The sequence below is a fragment of the Genypterus blacodes genome, unplaced genomic scaffold (genome assembly GCF_046128005.1).
Source record: "Genypterus blacodes isolate CSIRO-AG114 ecotype Tasmania unplaced genomic scaffold, CSIRO-AGI_Gbla_v1 ptg000438l_1, whole genome shotgun sequence".
NCBI classification, from domain to species: domain Eukaryota; kingdom Metazoa; phylum Chordata; class Actinopteri; order Ophidiiformes; family Ophidiidae; genus Genypterus; species Genypterus blacodes.
Window position 1 is genome coordinate 1,504,730 of NW_027467208.1, and position 15,221 is coordinate 1,519,950.

Below are 15,221 nucleotides of genomic sequence, written 5' to 3' on the forward strand. Positions count from 1 at the left end.
AGTACGCTATGAGGGGCCACACTGATAAATTCTATCAGAGATGGCAACCATTTCTCTTAATTCACAGATCTACAGGCTATACCAGACCAGTGACTGAAAACCTGAACACTGAACAGTTCCTTTTTTATTTTTTATTTTTATTTTACATCCCAGGTGGGCCAGGATGGGGGTGTATGGATGCAGGGGTTGTGTGACTGCGGGGTTGGTTTGGGTCTCTGGGTGCGATGTCCTCTCTTTGTTTGTTTCTCTCTTCTCTCCTTCTCTTTAACACAGCCGATGATGCGATTTGTACTAACCTACATTGCTCTTTGACATCATCATTTTTACCCTATGAGATCATCACATCAACATCACTGATGCAATCCCGTACTCTGCGCCCACACTACTGTGTCATGTTCTCACAACCTGCAGCGCCAGTGGCCTCCAGCTGTTTCAATTTCAATCTACTTGTACCTCATATTGCCTATTCTATTTATATTTATATTACTTATTATATAAGTTTAACAGCAACGATAGTAATAATAATACAACCTTCCTTCTTTCTCTCTATCTCTCTCTCCCTTTCCTCTCTGTATAAAAAATTATCTCCAAAATATCCTATAATTGTATGCACAATGTCATGTAAAATGTTTGCTTCAATAAAAACAAATAGCAAAAAAAAAAAAAAAACTAATTTGTGTTACATCTTGTTAGATTTTGACAGTGCTTAAGATTTTTCAGACATTTCTACTATGAACAATACAAACATGTTATTTTACATTGATATTATTTATGGGGAATATTATGGTGTGTTCACTTTCATCTGCACTTTTGTAAAACCCCATGAATCATCTGATCCCTCATGCGGTCTGCTCTCTAGATTTTGTTCTGATAAGTATCTAGTATCTAGAATGTCATCTCATTCCCAGATCACAGTAAAACAATTGTTGGTCACCTGTTAAACCTGTTGGTTTAAAATAAAAAGACCAAATTTCCTGAATGATTATACTCCAGGAAGAAGACACATTATACCTCAGGGAAACTTTTCTTGGTTGAATAGATCAAACAAAGTGATACTTCTTTCAGGCAGCTTTATAATAATCAATACTGAGTTAACAATACTGATTGTTTGAGTATCAGATGCTGCATGTGAGGAGGTCCATAAAGCAGTTTGACCGGTTTGTCTCCCTCATTTCAAAGCGCCACCAGCACCCCCGACATCACCTTCCATAGCACACACTGCACAACACTGACTGTGTTGAGCCTTCATTGCCACTATACATGTGTGTTTAGGTGACAGAAATTGTAAATGAACCTTAGTTAGGACATGCCGTTTCTTTTCCGTGTACTGTTAATCAAGGTTTGCCTCCATGCTCAATAGACCGCTGTAGTTACAATTCAAACAGTCTTATCAGCTTCTATTCCAACTGAAAGCAATCGCAACAATACTTATTGTTAATATCGGGAAGCCTGCTCCTAAATTTGGGACAATGAGGCTTTATCAGGAATTGCGTATTTAAAAGAAAACTTGTACGAACAAATGTACAAAAAGTTATCCATCCCTTTTTATTGGTTTCTGATGGTTTCAGTTGGAAATAATAATTCTCTTATGTGCAACAGATTCAATTATAATCACCTTGTCTCTGTCAGTCTCATACTGATGCGAGTGACACCATCATGGACCCCATTGACGCTGTTTGCAGGGCACCACTGTTGACAGTTTATAACTAATCCGGTTGTGGTTGATGTTACTGACATACATTATATCTAAAGGTCAGTGGTGATCAAAGGGTCACTAGGACCAAGGGTCACCAAAGAGAGCCCTGGTTTGTGACTTATCTTTAAGGTTACACATCAACAGGAACCTTGAGGGAAAGAAACCAGATCCGAACTGCACTGGGCCAGAGTCTAAGCATCAGCGTTCATGTGACGATCGGATTAGGACAGATCTGAATACATTCACAAGAAATACACAGGTAAGAATGCTGAGTCAAAGTAGACAAAGAACATTTACTTGGAAGACGAAACAAAAGAAAGGTTCCTCATTCCTATGGTCATTGACAGGTTTTTTTTTCAACCAAAAGAATGGGTTTTTCTAGGTGTGTGCTTATTTGGATTGGTGATTGCCCAAAATAATACCTCACTGATTGCTAACTGCATATTGATTCTTAATTGTTTAACCCCAACAGACTCGGCTGTTTTCTCATACAGAAGATCTGTTGTTTCTCCCCAGCACTGACAATGGATGTAATCTTTCCATAAATTAAACTGTTTTGAAGTTTCTGTTATGTCATAACAGAAGGAACAGAGGAAGTTTAAGCATATTGAATATAAACACTTGGTTGACCAAATAAGACAGTATTTTTCCCAATACTGGATGTAGCCATTGGGAAATGTCACCTCTTTTTGATCTACCACATGACTTGTTTATGGTGTCAAATTGCAGAGAGGCTGTTAAGTAAGAGCACTTACACCTGCATGGACATCAGTCAGACGAAGGACGCTGTTTAAGTTTATGGTTCAAGCAAGTGACACTGAACTGTTGAATCAACATCAAGCCAATGAGGTGACCTTTTTTATTTGCAGTAGCCTTATACCACTCAGCTTACAGATGGATAGAATTGGATTCAATAGATTATGGAAATAGCTAAATTATTCTATTTTTCTTCAGAACATAAGACATTTTTGTTTCATAACCATTTCACATGCACACAAAAAAGAAATGTTTAAAAAACAGTTGGAGAGACAAGGCCTATAGAGCCCCCCATTGTTGCTTAACATTTCATGATTGACGTGCAATTATTAGTTGTTATGTTATTAAATTGCTAAAAATTGTGAATGGGAGGAAAGTGTCTGTTTAATCAACTCATCTCTTCTTTCTTTTTTGAATGCTCTCATCCTCACATTTGCTGTAATATAATGCTTAGCCTTCAGTTTGTTCAGGTTGCTGCTCAATCATCCTTGTTCCCTTTCTTTTTGTGTATGTGGTATGATTATGGGAGTCCCTAGTGGCCACCAGGTTACATGCACTGAGTTGAAAGGGCAGATACTGTACGTGTTAGTGTATTTATAATTAGCATAAACCCTATATTTCAAATGTGGTTGGAACGTGTACATCATTATACTTGTTCCTTTCTCACCCTGTTCACATTCTTGGCGGCAGGAGGTGCGAACAGGTGCGAACAGGTATGAGGTATAAATAACCTGAACATACTGTATGTCAACTCATATGAAACACTGTATGAAAATCATTATTGAGCAGAATCTCAGCTTTCCATTTCAGTTGTCTTGGTAAAAAAAAGACTTAAAGAAAAAACTAAATTAATGGAATAGTCCCCTTGCTGCAGCAAACTGAAGGAACTTGAGGAGCCTGATTTCGAGTGAGAATAGGGAAGAAACACAAAATCATAGATATCAGCGTGTCGTCACTCAAAGTTTGATCCTTTTTTTAAATCTGTTTGGTTTATCCTCTGTAACGCTCAGAATTAGCTTGTCGTGTTTTTAGTGTAAATAAAAACTGAATAAAAAAAATGAAACTTCTTTTCAACTCAATTTTTATTTCATCCTATTATTTGACCTTGTGATTTGAATTCCTATTATTTTATTCTCCTGATTTTGTCTTGTGATTCTTGATCAATAAAGTTATGTTAAAAAGTCTTCGATTTACAGCCTGGCGAAAAATGTCCACCTTCTATATGCGTGTGTGACGTAAATATGAAGCTGTGTGATCAATACAACGCGAACGTGATCGTATTGATCGATCTGTAGTGGTACCTGTTGATTCAAAGAGGCACGCGCCGGCTCGTGCTGTCATGACGCTGTTCCCCAGGATCCTGTGGGCGCGCGCCCATTCGCTCATACGCACACGGAGAGCGCTGGACTTAAGGAAGAGGGGAGTGCACTCTGGTAAGTCACATAAACGCTGTTTAAATGACTAAAAACGCTCCATTTTCCCACATATCTACCGTCTGTGTGTAAATGTTGCCATTCTTTACGATGTCGGCAGTAATTAAAGTAAAACACTGCCGTAATGTATCGCTCATATCAATGGTTACTGTAAGTCTGTCCAACTTGGCGAGCAGGTTTAAGTTGTTGTCGTTAGCTAAGCTGCGGTTCTTTTTGTTTCGTGATGTCTTTCTCTCGTTTCTACGGTGAAACATGGAAGTGTAGTGACAGCTTTTACGGAATAACGACATTTTATCGCTCCGTGAAGATGATATCGGCACTTGAAAGCTGATCGTGTGCCTGATACAGTGACAGAGACGACTCTGTCACAGCAGTTACGTCATCTGTCAACACCTTGAGTGGGTTCTGTCAAAACCTGGAGCACGAGCTGTGTATGGAGAAGTATGGATTTACGTCGTGACAACATTTGGCTCATTTACATATAAAGGTATCTCGACCTGTTCACATTTGCATTGAGTGGTTGATAAAGTTATTTTGGTCGGTGTGGTGCTGATTGGGAGATTGTCCTGACAGTTCAATGCAAATGGGTGAAACATTTGTGCACATTAGTGAAAGAGGAGTCTGTGGGAATGACATTGTGTAACTGCAGAATTCCACCATTCTCCAAAGTCAAACAAGGAATAGAGAGAAGGATTAGAGTGCTGTTTTGATCACATTTGTGCTCACATAGTTATACAATTCTAACCCAAAACACCCAGAGGAATCTTGTGAATCTGGTTGCTATGACAGAGGTTAACCTGCATTTCACAATGACATTAGAACTCTTGTTATCCTATATCTATTACATGTGGAGCATAAAGCCTCCAATGTTGTATGGATGGATATTAATGTTACACGGTGATGTAATTAGATATTCTGCTGGAGGCTAAATGTTTTGACTACTACTGTTGACACTGTAGAGATTTTCCACCTTAATTAAATGTTGTGGAGTGTGCATGTTGACTCTCATGTAGCATATTAAAGGAATTTTGAACCCAAAGTATAACAAAATGCCAGAAAGCAGCACGCTTGTATTGTGCGCTTCTTCCCCATATGATTCCTTGAGATAATAGTGATCCTGGCATTGGGCTGAACTGTCAGTCATGTCAGCAGAGCCCTCCAGCCTATAGCCTCAGCCGATGCAGTGCATGGAAGCAGTCTGCTTAGTTGGCTTAATGTCTGCTCTTTGCTTTGGCAAGCATTTGGTGCACGTATAGAGGATAGGACGCAGCATTGAGAGGGTTTGGAGTGAAGCTGTGTTTTAAATTTATTTCAGACAAAGGTTAATAGGTCCCATGTTAGGGGTTACAACAAATAATCACTTTACTAAGGATGTCAGGATGTCAAAAAGTGCCATTTTAATAGTGTGTCGTCATCTTCATCATAGCACCAGTGTTGTGTGTGTGTGTTTTCTCTTTTGCTGAGGTGTTAACTTTCAGGCGTATGACCTCTGAACACATCTGTATTTGTCAGTTCAGCTCATGGCTGTTTGACATTCAAATGAAGTTGCTTCATGTTGCTCTCAGCCTCTGTTGCCCTTAAGATACTTACACACGGTTCTATCTCAGCCTCGGAGTATGTCTTGGTCTTATGTTTTGTACCGGAGACGATGGTATTAAAATGTATCATGTGTTGGAGAACTGCTGGTGTTAAGACCCCATTGTTATCCTGGGCAAAGTGTTGTGACAGAAATGCATGGGGAGTTTCCCCATGATTCCCTGCCCTTGTGTTGTCTGGCTGGGCTCGTCCAGACTGAGACAATGAGACTGGCACAGGGTTCATGAAACTCTGGCATACATTATTGAGCCTACTTGAGATTTAACACACACAAAGTAAAAGTAATATATCAGAGTAGGCTGAAAACAGTTAAAGGTTTTAGCTCTGCTTGAGTGTTCACCTTGGATTATCACACAAAGAGATTAACAACCATTCCCAGACATAGATAAGAGCCTGACTTGGTGTTCCCAGTGCACAAATAAAAGGCAATGGTGCAGAGAAGTAGCTGAGTATTCTGGCACTTAAAGCAAAGAAAGATCACCCATTGTTTTATTGTTTTAATCAAAGCACCCACAGGTTAGATGATGCCATCACCTTAGTTTGTCTTCCTGTGGTCAACAAAGGATGTTGAACTCTTCACAAGGCAATACTGGAGCTTCAACCCATGACAGATAACAAGAGTATTATCACTCAAGCAGGGAGGTTGGTTGCAATGATTGGTGTGTTTACCTATAGGTTGATGGTGCAGTGTGTTAAGTAACGTGTGTGTTGTGTCTCAGTGATTGAGCTTCTCCTGTCTCCTTCTCTGTCTCAGATATGGATACCAAGGCTGTGTTTGCAGCCTTGGATACAGTGTGTGAGGAGAATATCGTGGCTCTGTGCGGCTCCGATTTGCCCTACGGCCATGTCGCCAACCGCTTGGTGTCATGTATGACGGAGATTCAGGAGCACAGCAGTGCCTTGCAGCCCGTGGTCGCCAGCTTCACCACCGTCTATCATCATTATGACTTTGACGAACAAACACCTGGAAATGGCTACCGCACCCTGGTTAAGGTACGACTGATCTCTTATCCATCATTATGTTAGGATCATGTGTTTGTTGGACCTTGCAGGTTTAAGATGTTGACTCATGATGGTCATAACAATGTTTGGTACTATATAATTCACTAAGTTTATATTAGATCAACAATAAAAAACTCTGTTTCCTCGCAGCAAGAGTTCCAATTCTTTTTTTCCGGCCCTTCAAATTGAGCTCTGTGTGGAGTTTGCATGTTCTCCCCGTGTCTGTGTGGGTTTTCACCACCTTCTCCGGTTTCCCTCCACCTCCAGTCGTGCACTTTAGGTAATCTAGCTGCTCTGTGTGAGGCCAACTGCAGCCTCTGTAAACGCTATCTTTCTTAGTGACTGCAGACAAAACAACAGAGCCATAATAGGTGACTTAGTGAGGCAGAACACAAGACGTTCCTCTGTTGATAGATAGGTTGAGGTGTGGAATTCTGTGGATATAATGTTCAGATTTTCTTCCCTGCCCTTCTGTCCTTCAGGTCTTGCAGTCTTGCATTTTGCACATCATTCATAAGGGCCGCTACATCGCCTCCAATTACCGCAATGCCTTCTTCCGAGCCGACCACAACGCCTCTGAGATGGAGGCGTACTGCAGCGCCCTGTGCCAGCTGCGCGCCCTCCTCTACCTCGCCCAGCAGCTGATCAGCGACAACGAGTGCGGGCAGCTCTACTCGTTGCAGGACCGGGAGCTGAGCCACAGGTTTGTGCAGGAGTACAGCTCCATGCACAAGGCCTGCTTCTACGGACGCTGCCTGGGCTTTCAGGTCAGCCCACAGGCATTTTGTGTGCTTTTAGTTTCCCTTTTTTTGTTGTTAATGTCATATGTGGAGTTCAGGTACACGTTTGTTAAAATAGTGTTGCTCAGCAGCGCTCACAGATCAGGCGTTCCTGGCGCTGGCATATTTGAATAACCGGTTATCATTTTTGAGCACTTGCATAACTTGTTAGTGCTTTGTTGGGTGGAAGTCGCCCGTTCAGTAGTTTATTTTTAACAATTGTCAACATTTGTCTCTGTTCATAGTTCTCCCCGGCCCTGCGGCCATTCCTCCAAACTGTTGTCATAAGCATGGTTACATATGGAGAGACGTATGGGAAACAACAGCCAGGGTTTGGTGAGTCTCAGTGCTGATGGAAGAGAAATCCTTTCTGCTATGGCAACATCCTTAACTCTTCTCTTCTCTTCTCTTCTCTTCTCTTCTCTTCTCTTCTCTTCTCTTCTCTTCTCTTCTCTTCTCTTCTCTTCTCTTCTCTTCTCTTCTCTTCTCTTCCTCCAGGCATGGCAGCCCTCTCTCTGCTCACATCAGGGAAGTACGTCATTGATCCAGAGTTGCGTGGAGCCGAGTTTGAGCGTATAACCCAGAACCTGGACATGCAGTTCTGGAAGTCCTTCTGGAACCTCACAGAGTCCGGCCTTATAACAGTAGGCAGGGTCAAATATCGTTCACCAAACCTTGTGATGAACTCCTGTCCTCTCTTCTAACTCCTGATTCCTCCTCCTTTCATGTTGTCCTTTCTCCAGGGCGTCAGCAGGATCGCCTCCAGCCCGGTCCAGGTGAACCTCGCCCTGACCGTCCCTCCTGTCCCTCTGCTCCTCCCGCTGGCCTCAGACCCCAGTCTCAACATCACCGTCTCGCCCCCTCTGGCCCATACCGGTCCCGGGCCGGTCCACATGCGTCTGATCTCACACGAGCTTCGAGAAGGACAGGTGAAGGTGCTCAGGTTAGATACAGGGATATGACAGGAAGATGCCACACCGGTCATTAGAAGCCGTTTCAACTCAAACAGACCAGAGTATGTTCATGGAAACACTCTCAACTTTATAATGATAAGGTTTAATGCCGGGCCTTCGTATTGAAGTGGATAGGATTGCCAACAAAGGAGCAACTGAGCTCTTACTAATAGAATTTGCTGGATTTCCACTTGAAACTTCTTATTTTAGTGGTTAATTATGCGTGAAGCGTAAACCACAGAGGCTGAAATGAGTTTGTGTTACTTTTGGAGTGTCTCAGCCTTTGTGAACTTCATGTTTGCGTGAGGCCGGTTGACATTCTTCATGTGGCTTTGTTTGTGAAAGCACTAAAGATTTTGTCGCTCATCGTCTGATCTTGTAGGACAGTGAGGAATTATTAGCGTTCTCCCGGGACGATCCTCCCCCCATCTCCCTGTCCCGTGTGGGCTGGACACAAAGGCAGCCTCTCTCCCCCTGGCTGCTCGTCCACTTCCACGGCGGAGGCTTCGTAGCCCAGACGTCCAAATCTCATGAGGTACAGCAAACTGCCCAAATAATGAAGGATGTTATCGTTGTGTTTATATACAATATCCAATCCCATTTTAGCAACACAGTGCTTGCTTGCTAAGTGAGCAAAATGTTCCACACTGTTTGTTCTTCTGACTCACATTCTTTTCCGTTTCCCAACCTCCCTCTCTTATCAGAATTATCTCAGGAGCTGGTCAAAGGAGCTGGGCGTTCCTATTCTGTCCGTGGATTATTCCCTGTCTCCTGAGGCGCCTTTTCCTAGAGCGCTGGAGGAATGTTTCTACGCCTACTGCTGGGCCCTGAAGAACTGTCATCTGCTGGGTAAGAGCACAGGAGGAGAATAGTTTACTGTACACCACAGAGTCCTCAGTCAGTGTTGGTTTGGGAAAATCCACATCTATCATCGTGTCGTCTCTATTGCTGCGTAATCAGGGAGGTCACTTTACCCCTAAACTTTAATTGAAGGCACATTTGATTTCCTCCTACTTACAGATTAACTGTGTTCTCCCCTTTTTGTGATCTTGTAGAACAAAACAGAATGAATGTATAGTTGTAGTGTTCCATACCACAGCCATGGGGAGCAGCAACTGACATGCAAATGTGTGTTTTATTCACACTGCCAGGTCTCCAGGTGGCTTTTCACATGTACACACACACACACACACACACACACACATGTCCTGGTGGAGGGAGTATATGACTTTACATCGTACACCTTATCAAACCCTGCATGTTCACTGATAGAAAATGTACACAGTGGTACAGGGTGTACCGTAAGTGTATGTGTTAGTGCTGCTTGTCTGTTGTAAAACGGCTGGGACAGAGTTGCCATACGGACAGGAAATGGTAAACAAATAGTTTATCAGTTCACAGTATCAGTGTGTTATCAGACTATGGACTATGGAGACTTTTACTGTCACTTTGTATTGTACATAGATACCAGAATTCAGTGTTGTTATAGTGTATTTTACTACACACACACACAGACACGCACACACACACACAGACACAGCAAGATTGACAGTTGATGTGTGTTTGTGTCCCAGGCTCCACAGCAGAGCGTGTGTGTCTGGCAGGGGACAGTGCCGGTGGGAACCTCTGCATCACAGTTTCCATGAAGGCCTTAACCAGCGGCATCAGAGTCGCCGACGGCATCATGGCCGCCTATCCCGCCACCTTACTCACCACCGACGCCTCGCCCTCCCGTTTGCTCACGCTCATCGACCCGCTGCTGCCTCTGGGCGTTCTCACAAAGTGCCTTAATGCCTACGCAGGTACGTACACTTTCAGGGTGTGTGTAAAGGAGAGGTGTGTTTTATGTCTTACTTAACACAGGATTTATGTACTAAACCAACCACCAACCATCTGCTAACGTGTAAATACAAAGTCCGTATCAAGTTGTGGTCATACTTGGCTTAGTAACCACATTGACCCCACCTAGATTACTCACAGGTTTGAGTGGTCAGGCTGATATTGTGCTGCATTCACTGCCTTTGCAAACAATGGAATCCTCAGTGAACACACAAACATGTTCAATCATTCAAAACATCTATATGTGAGCACATCAGTTTGTCCAAGGGAACAAAAGATCCTCACCCGTATAATAATAGCTTGATTAATAGCTGCACAATTATGCAAACAAGAGACCTAAAACACAACTCCACCCACAGCCAGTTGTCTGTTGTTGCCCTGGTTTCTGGACCTACATTCAGTATATCTAAGGGGTTGAAGTTCTTTTGCCCGACACTCAGCACTGTACTGATTTGTAATTGTCCTTGTGCTCATAGAAGTCCAGAGTGTGTTCAAGGTAAGAATCAAAGATACTTCAGAATAGGAGTAGAAAAGCTAGAATGTTATAGTGTCTTTCCACCTTGGATCCCTTTAGTGATTCTGATGTAGAAATAGTTTTAAAACCAGTCCAGTAGGTTTTATATGTCGACCTTTGCTGTGAAGGTAAATCAGGTAAATCCAAACGTGTTGGATTTCAGTACATGAAACATTCCACATGTATGTTTTATTATTTCTTTCTGTTGTCTGACGCATTTGATCTCTTTCCCGCCTCACTCTCAGGTTCAGAATCTCCAGGGGTTCAGCCTGCACTGGAAAGCAGCAGCCTGAGCTCGCTGGGCAGACAGACGGCTGTGGTGCTGGGCGATCTCACCCAGGGAGCCTCCAACTGGATCCACTCATTTCTGGATCCAGCAAGAATTACAGGTGGAGCTCAGTCGTCAATGCGGAGGTCCCTGCCCAGCGATACTCTCAGAGGGTTAAGCAGCGCTGCCCCATCAAACTCTGAGGAACCCAGCAATTACCCAGATGGCTTTGAGCCGCTGCGATCTGCCTGCCTGGCACTCGTTCACCCGACGGCCTGCCCCATTATCAGGAACCCGTTTGTGTCACCGCTGCTAGCTCCAAGTAACCTGCTGAGAGGCCTGCCACCCGTCCACATAGTGGTGAGAGAGGGCAGAGGGACTGAGGGTGGTTGTGTTGTGTATGATCCTGATTTCTGACAGTGATATGTTTTAGTACAGTTCTGACCTTTGCTACAGGACAACATTACATTCATAAGATTTTATTTTCTTCTACTCATATCCTGCATGTGTCCATACAGGCCTCGGCTCTGGACGCCTTGCTGGATGACTCTGTGATGTTTGCAAAGAAGCTGCGAGACATGGGTCAGCCCGTGAGCCTGGCGGTGGTGGAGGATCTCCCACACGGCTTCCTTAGCCTATCGCAGCTCTCCAAGGAGACGGAGGTGGCCTCGGATATGTGTGTGAAGCGAATAAGAGAGATCTTTCTGCAACCGAACACTCCTCTTCAGAAACGGGCAAAGCTAGATGGGACTTTTTACAATGCCAGTCCATCCGGCTGATTCGTCTGTCGTAAGACATAATGTGAAGTGAGAAGATGCAGTGAATTTAGGAAAAGGTTACAAGTGAGGGAGAAGAATGTGGAGGAAAATCAGAATGTAAAGCTGAAGGCGTCTTCAGGACACTGCACAATTTCTGCATGAAAACCTTTTCTGCAGGTAGTGATGATTGATGAGAGCCACTAAAACACTACTTTCCCTCAGTGTATCAGGCACCATGCTGAATGCAGAACATAAAGTATTTTAAAATCCATATCAAGTTCACATTGATCACTTGAACCAGCTTTTGCAGTCATTTAGTAACTGATGTGTTTCAGATGTTGGATCGGTTGTGCCTTGAATCTTGTGTATAATTTTCTGTGTGTGTGAAGAAAAGCTTTATATCTTATTACCTGCAACAAAGTGAACAGGACCACTTTTTGGCAGGAAACATACTCCAGATGTACTGTACTATGTATTTAGATTGTCAGGAGTTTACAGTTTATGGATCACCTGCAGTATGTGACTGTGAAAGTAACGTGTTACTTTCAATGGGAGTTCTTCACTTTCAACATGTTGTGATATTTAAAAACCTGAATTAAATTGAAATGGAAACACTTTAAGCTTTGTGACCTGATATTATCTTTACAAGGTAGTAGGTGGAGGTTGTGTTATAGGATGTTTCTGAACAGCTAATACTGTGTGTAAAACAGAATCAGCTGTCTCAAGCATGTGTGTAAGAATCAGCTTGTTTGGATTGTTGGTCATCACCTACAAAATGACCAAATCACAACTCTTTTCACATCCAAGTATAATACGACTTAATCTTATTTAAAGGTCTTTCAGCACAGCTTGAGAATTCCCATCCTTCGTGTCAACGTTACACTTGGTGTTTGCTCTGTCTGTCACATTTGTCTGCGTTCCCAGATGTGATGGTTTTGACACTTTTCTGGCACAGATTCCCTCTTCCTCACTGTCCTCTAATTGGTCATTCCTCAATATTGACTGCTGGTGACGCTGACAGGAGGAGTAAACCCGCAGCTTAAACGTGAGGAGTTGATGTGGATGCCGGCCTGTCCACAGACGTCCAAACCAAGGCTGCAATGCTGTTCCTCATTTTCCTTGTGGTTGCGGCTGCCAATGGTGAGTCTCTTCTCACAGCTAAGGCTAGGGGGGGAAACACTTGTTACATCTCAGTGTGAATGAAAGGGAAATGCTTAGTGATAGATCTTATACAGTTTCTCATTACATTTCAAGGGCTCCAGGGTGTTGATGGTCACTTTGCTAAGTCATCAGTCAAAGTGATATGTAGAGTATTTGAACTTTTTTACTCGTGTTAACTAATATTCCTTCCTCTCTGCTCCCTGCACAGCGGCTCCTGGTTACGATGATAAGATAGTTGGCGGCTACGAGTGCAGCCCTCACTCCATCCCCTGGCAGGTGTCCCTCAACAACGGCTGGCACTACTGCGGAGGAACCCTGATCAATGACCGCTGGGTGGTCAGTGCGTCACACTGCTTTAAGTGAGTTCTGTCTGTATTTCAGAAAGTGGACCATCTGGTTTTGGATCATTCAACCAGATCTTTGCTCGAGGGCTCTCTGGTTGTTAGAAGACTTTAATGAGCTGCTTATGTATGGCCAAAGCTATCATTGAAGCTTTACGTTTTAAAATGATATAGCCAAAGCAGAGATGGGTAATTTTGGTGACATTATTAGCATTATTAGAAGGAGAGGCAGTGGCTCAGTGGGTAGTGCTTCCGCTTGGGAACCGGAGGGTCGCCGGTTCGGGCCCCTGCCGAGGTGCCCTTGAGCAAGGCACCGCACCCTCAATTGCTCCCCCCTCTGCGAAGGGTGGTAATGTAATGTAAGTCGCTTTGGATAAAAGCGTCTGCCAAATGCTCGTAATTTAATTTAATTTAGCAGATAAACCTTTTGGACTTCTGGACTGAACTGGTTTCTGTATCCATCGTCCAACAGAGACGAAGCGATCGAGCTGCGTTTGGGTGAGCACCACCTTCGCTACAAGGATGGCCCTGAGCAGTTCATTGCTCCTGCTGTAATCATTCGCCACCCGGATTATGATCGTTACACCATCAACAATGACATCATGCTTATCAAACTGGCTGAGCCTGCAAAGTTTGATAACTACGTCCAGCCTGTCGCCCTGCCAAAGAGCTGTGCTGCAGCAGGCACCCACTGTCTGGTCTCTGGCTGGGGTGCCACTCAGAGTCCCTGTAAGTCTCTGCAGCTTCAAATGTTGCATATTGTGTTATGTATTTTACATGTTTCCTATGTATAATAGACATTTGGACTACAAATTACCAGTACACACTACAGCATCTGTAATAGCTGCAATCAGAGCTAAATAATTCAGTTTATTTACTGTAAGTTCTGCCCCTTAATCCAAATTCTGTAACCCAGTCGGCTGTCTGAAGTGCCTGAACTGCCTGGAGCTCCCCATCCTGCCCCAGGAGGACTGTGAGCGCTCCTACCCAAACAGGATCACATCCTCCATGTTCTGCGCTGGCTACCTCGAGGGAGGAAAAGACTCCTGCCAGGTACATGAAGGCAACATTATCGTCAAACGTATTGCAAGATGCTTGTGTCTTCAGAAAAAACAACAACTATGCATGCAGTTTTACAGATTGCGTTCTTCTGTGTTTCCCCCTCTGTGTTTTCTGTACTAACTCTTATTTTCTTATTTGTTGTTCCGATTTCGTTGTTTGTTTTGCCATCAATACCATTAGGGAGACTCTGGAGGCCCTCTGGTGTGTAGTGGCGAGTTACAGGGTGTGGTGTCTTGGGGATGGGGCTGTGCAGAGCAAAATCGCCCTGGTGTTTATGCCAAAGTAAGTACATTTTCTATTTGCCACTTATGTATGGGTCAGTCAGTCTGCACAGTGACAAAATGTAACACTATACTTTCCCATTGTCACATTCTGGTGCTCTTGTTGTGCTTTTCTTATTCAGAAGATCATTGGCGAATTAAATTTTAACTTTTTTGAAAAATCCTTTTGTACATTAAAAGCTGTTATCAAAATAAATGTCTGACCTTTGTTGGGTCATGTTGTAATTATTCTGTTCTTACAGAGGTAGAAGTGGGCATACCTGAGATGCATTCGTTATGTGTTTTATTCTCCTCAGGTCTGCCAGTTTACCGACTGGATCCACTCCACCATGGCCTCTCACTGAAGTCCCCAAGTGAACAAACTGACTCTACACCTTTAGTCCATGGCCTCTTTATGTTTATGTATCAACTTTGACAACATGACAATAAAACATAATCATAATTAACAAACTACCTATCTGTGTGAAGTTGTGTGTTCCAGTACTCGTGACAATACATTATCAACAATCCATGAAATTTGGCATAATCTAGTTAGTGGTAGGTTTTAGTAAAGTTTTAGTATTTGCTGTACTTTTATTTAAGAAAAACGTCAGTACTTTTACCATAGTTAGATATTGTAGCATTAATCAAAGATACAAGTGGGGATGTTCTATCGCTAAAATCTATATTTGTTTACAATGTACAATCCAGTAGCTCGTTCTGCTAATTAACCATTACAAGGAGTGCCAGCAGGTGGCAGTAGCGCTGTAGTTTGACATGTGATAAACCCGAGGGGGCGACGA

The 15,221-nt window shown here is 43.2% G+C and overlaps 2 protein-coding genes across 3 annotated transcripts; both read left to right on the plus strand.

The window, feature by feature from the left end:
• The first annotated feature begins 3,664 nt into the window (after positions 1-3,664).
• Positions 3,665-12,354, plus strand: lipea (lipase, hormone-sensitive a). The gene is made up of 11 exons (XM_076139380.1): positions 3,665-3,885; positions 6,236-6,474; positions 6,966-7,250; positions 7,508-7,598; positions 7,761-7,906; positions 8,006-8,191; positions 8,598-8,750; positions 8,920-9,064; positions 9,790-10,017; positions 10,814-11,196; positions 11,355-12,354. The coding sequence occupies exons 1-11, from the start codon at positions 3,792-3,794 to the stop codon at positions 11,613-11,615; spliced, it is 2,211 nt and encodes a 736-aa protein (XP_075995495.1). The 5' UTR covers positions 3,665-3,791; the 3' UTR covers positions 11,616-12,354.
• LOC142989722 (trypsin-2-like) lies at positions 12,263-14,873 on the plus strand. Of its 2 annotated transcripts, XM_076139383.1 has the most exons (6): positions 12,263-12,734; positions 12,964-13,114; positions 13,569-13,825; positions 14,013-14,149; positions 14,339-14,440; positions 14,736-14,873. In XM_076139383.1, exons 1-6 carry the CDS (start codon positions 12,695-12,697, stop codon positions 14,781-14,783), a joined length of 735 nt encoding a protein of 244 aa, XP_075995498.1. In that variant the 5' UTR covers positions 12,263-12,694; the 3' UTR covers positions 14,784-14,873. The 2 variants fall into 2 exon arrangements, with proteins under 2 accessions (XP_075995498.1, XP_075995497.1); XM_076139382.1 differs by lacking the exon at positions 14,736-14,873 and having other exon boundaries at positions 14,339-14,722.
• The last annotated feature ends 348 nt before the right edge of the window (positions 14,874-15,221 follow it).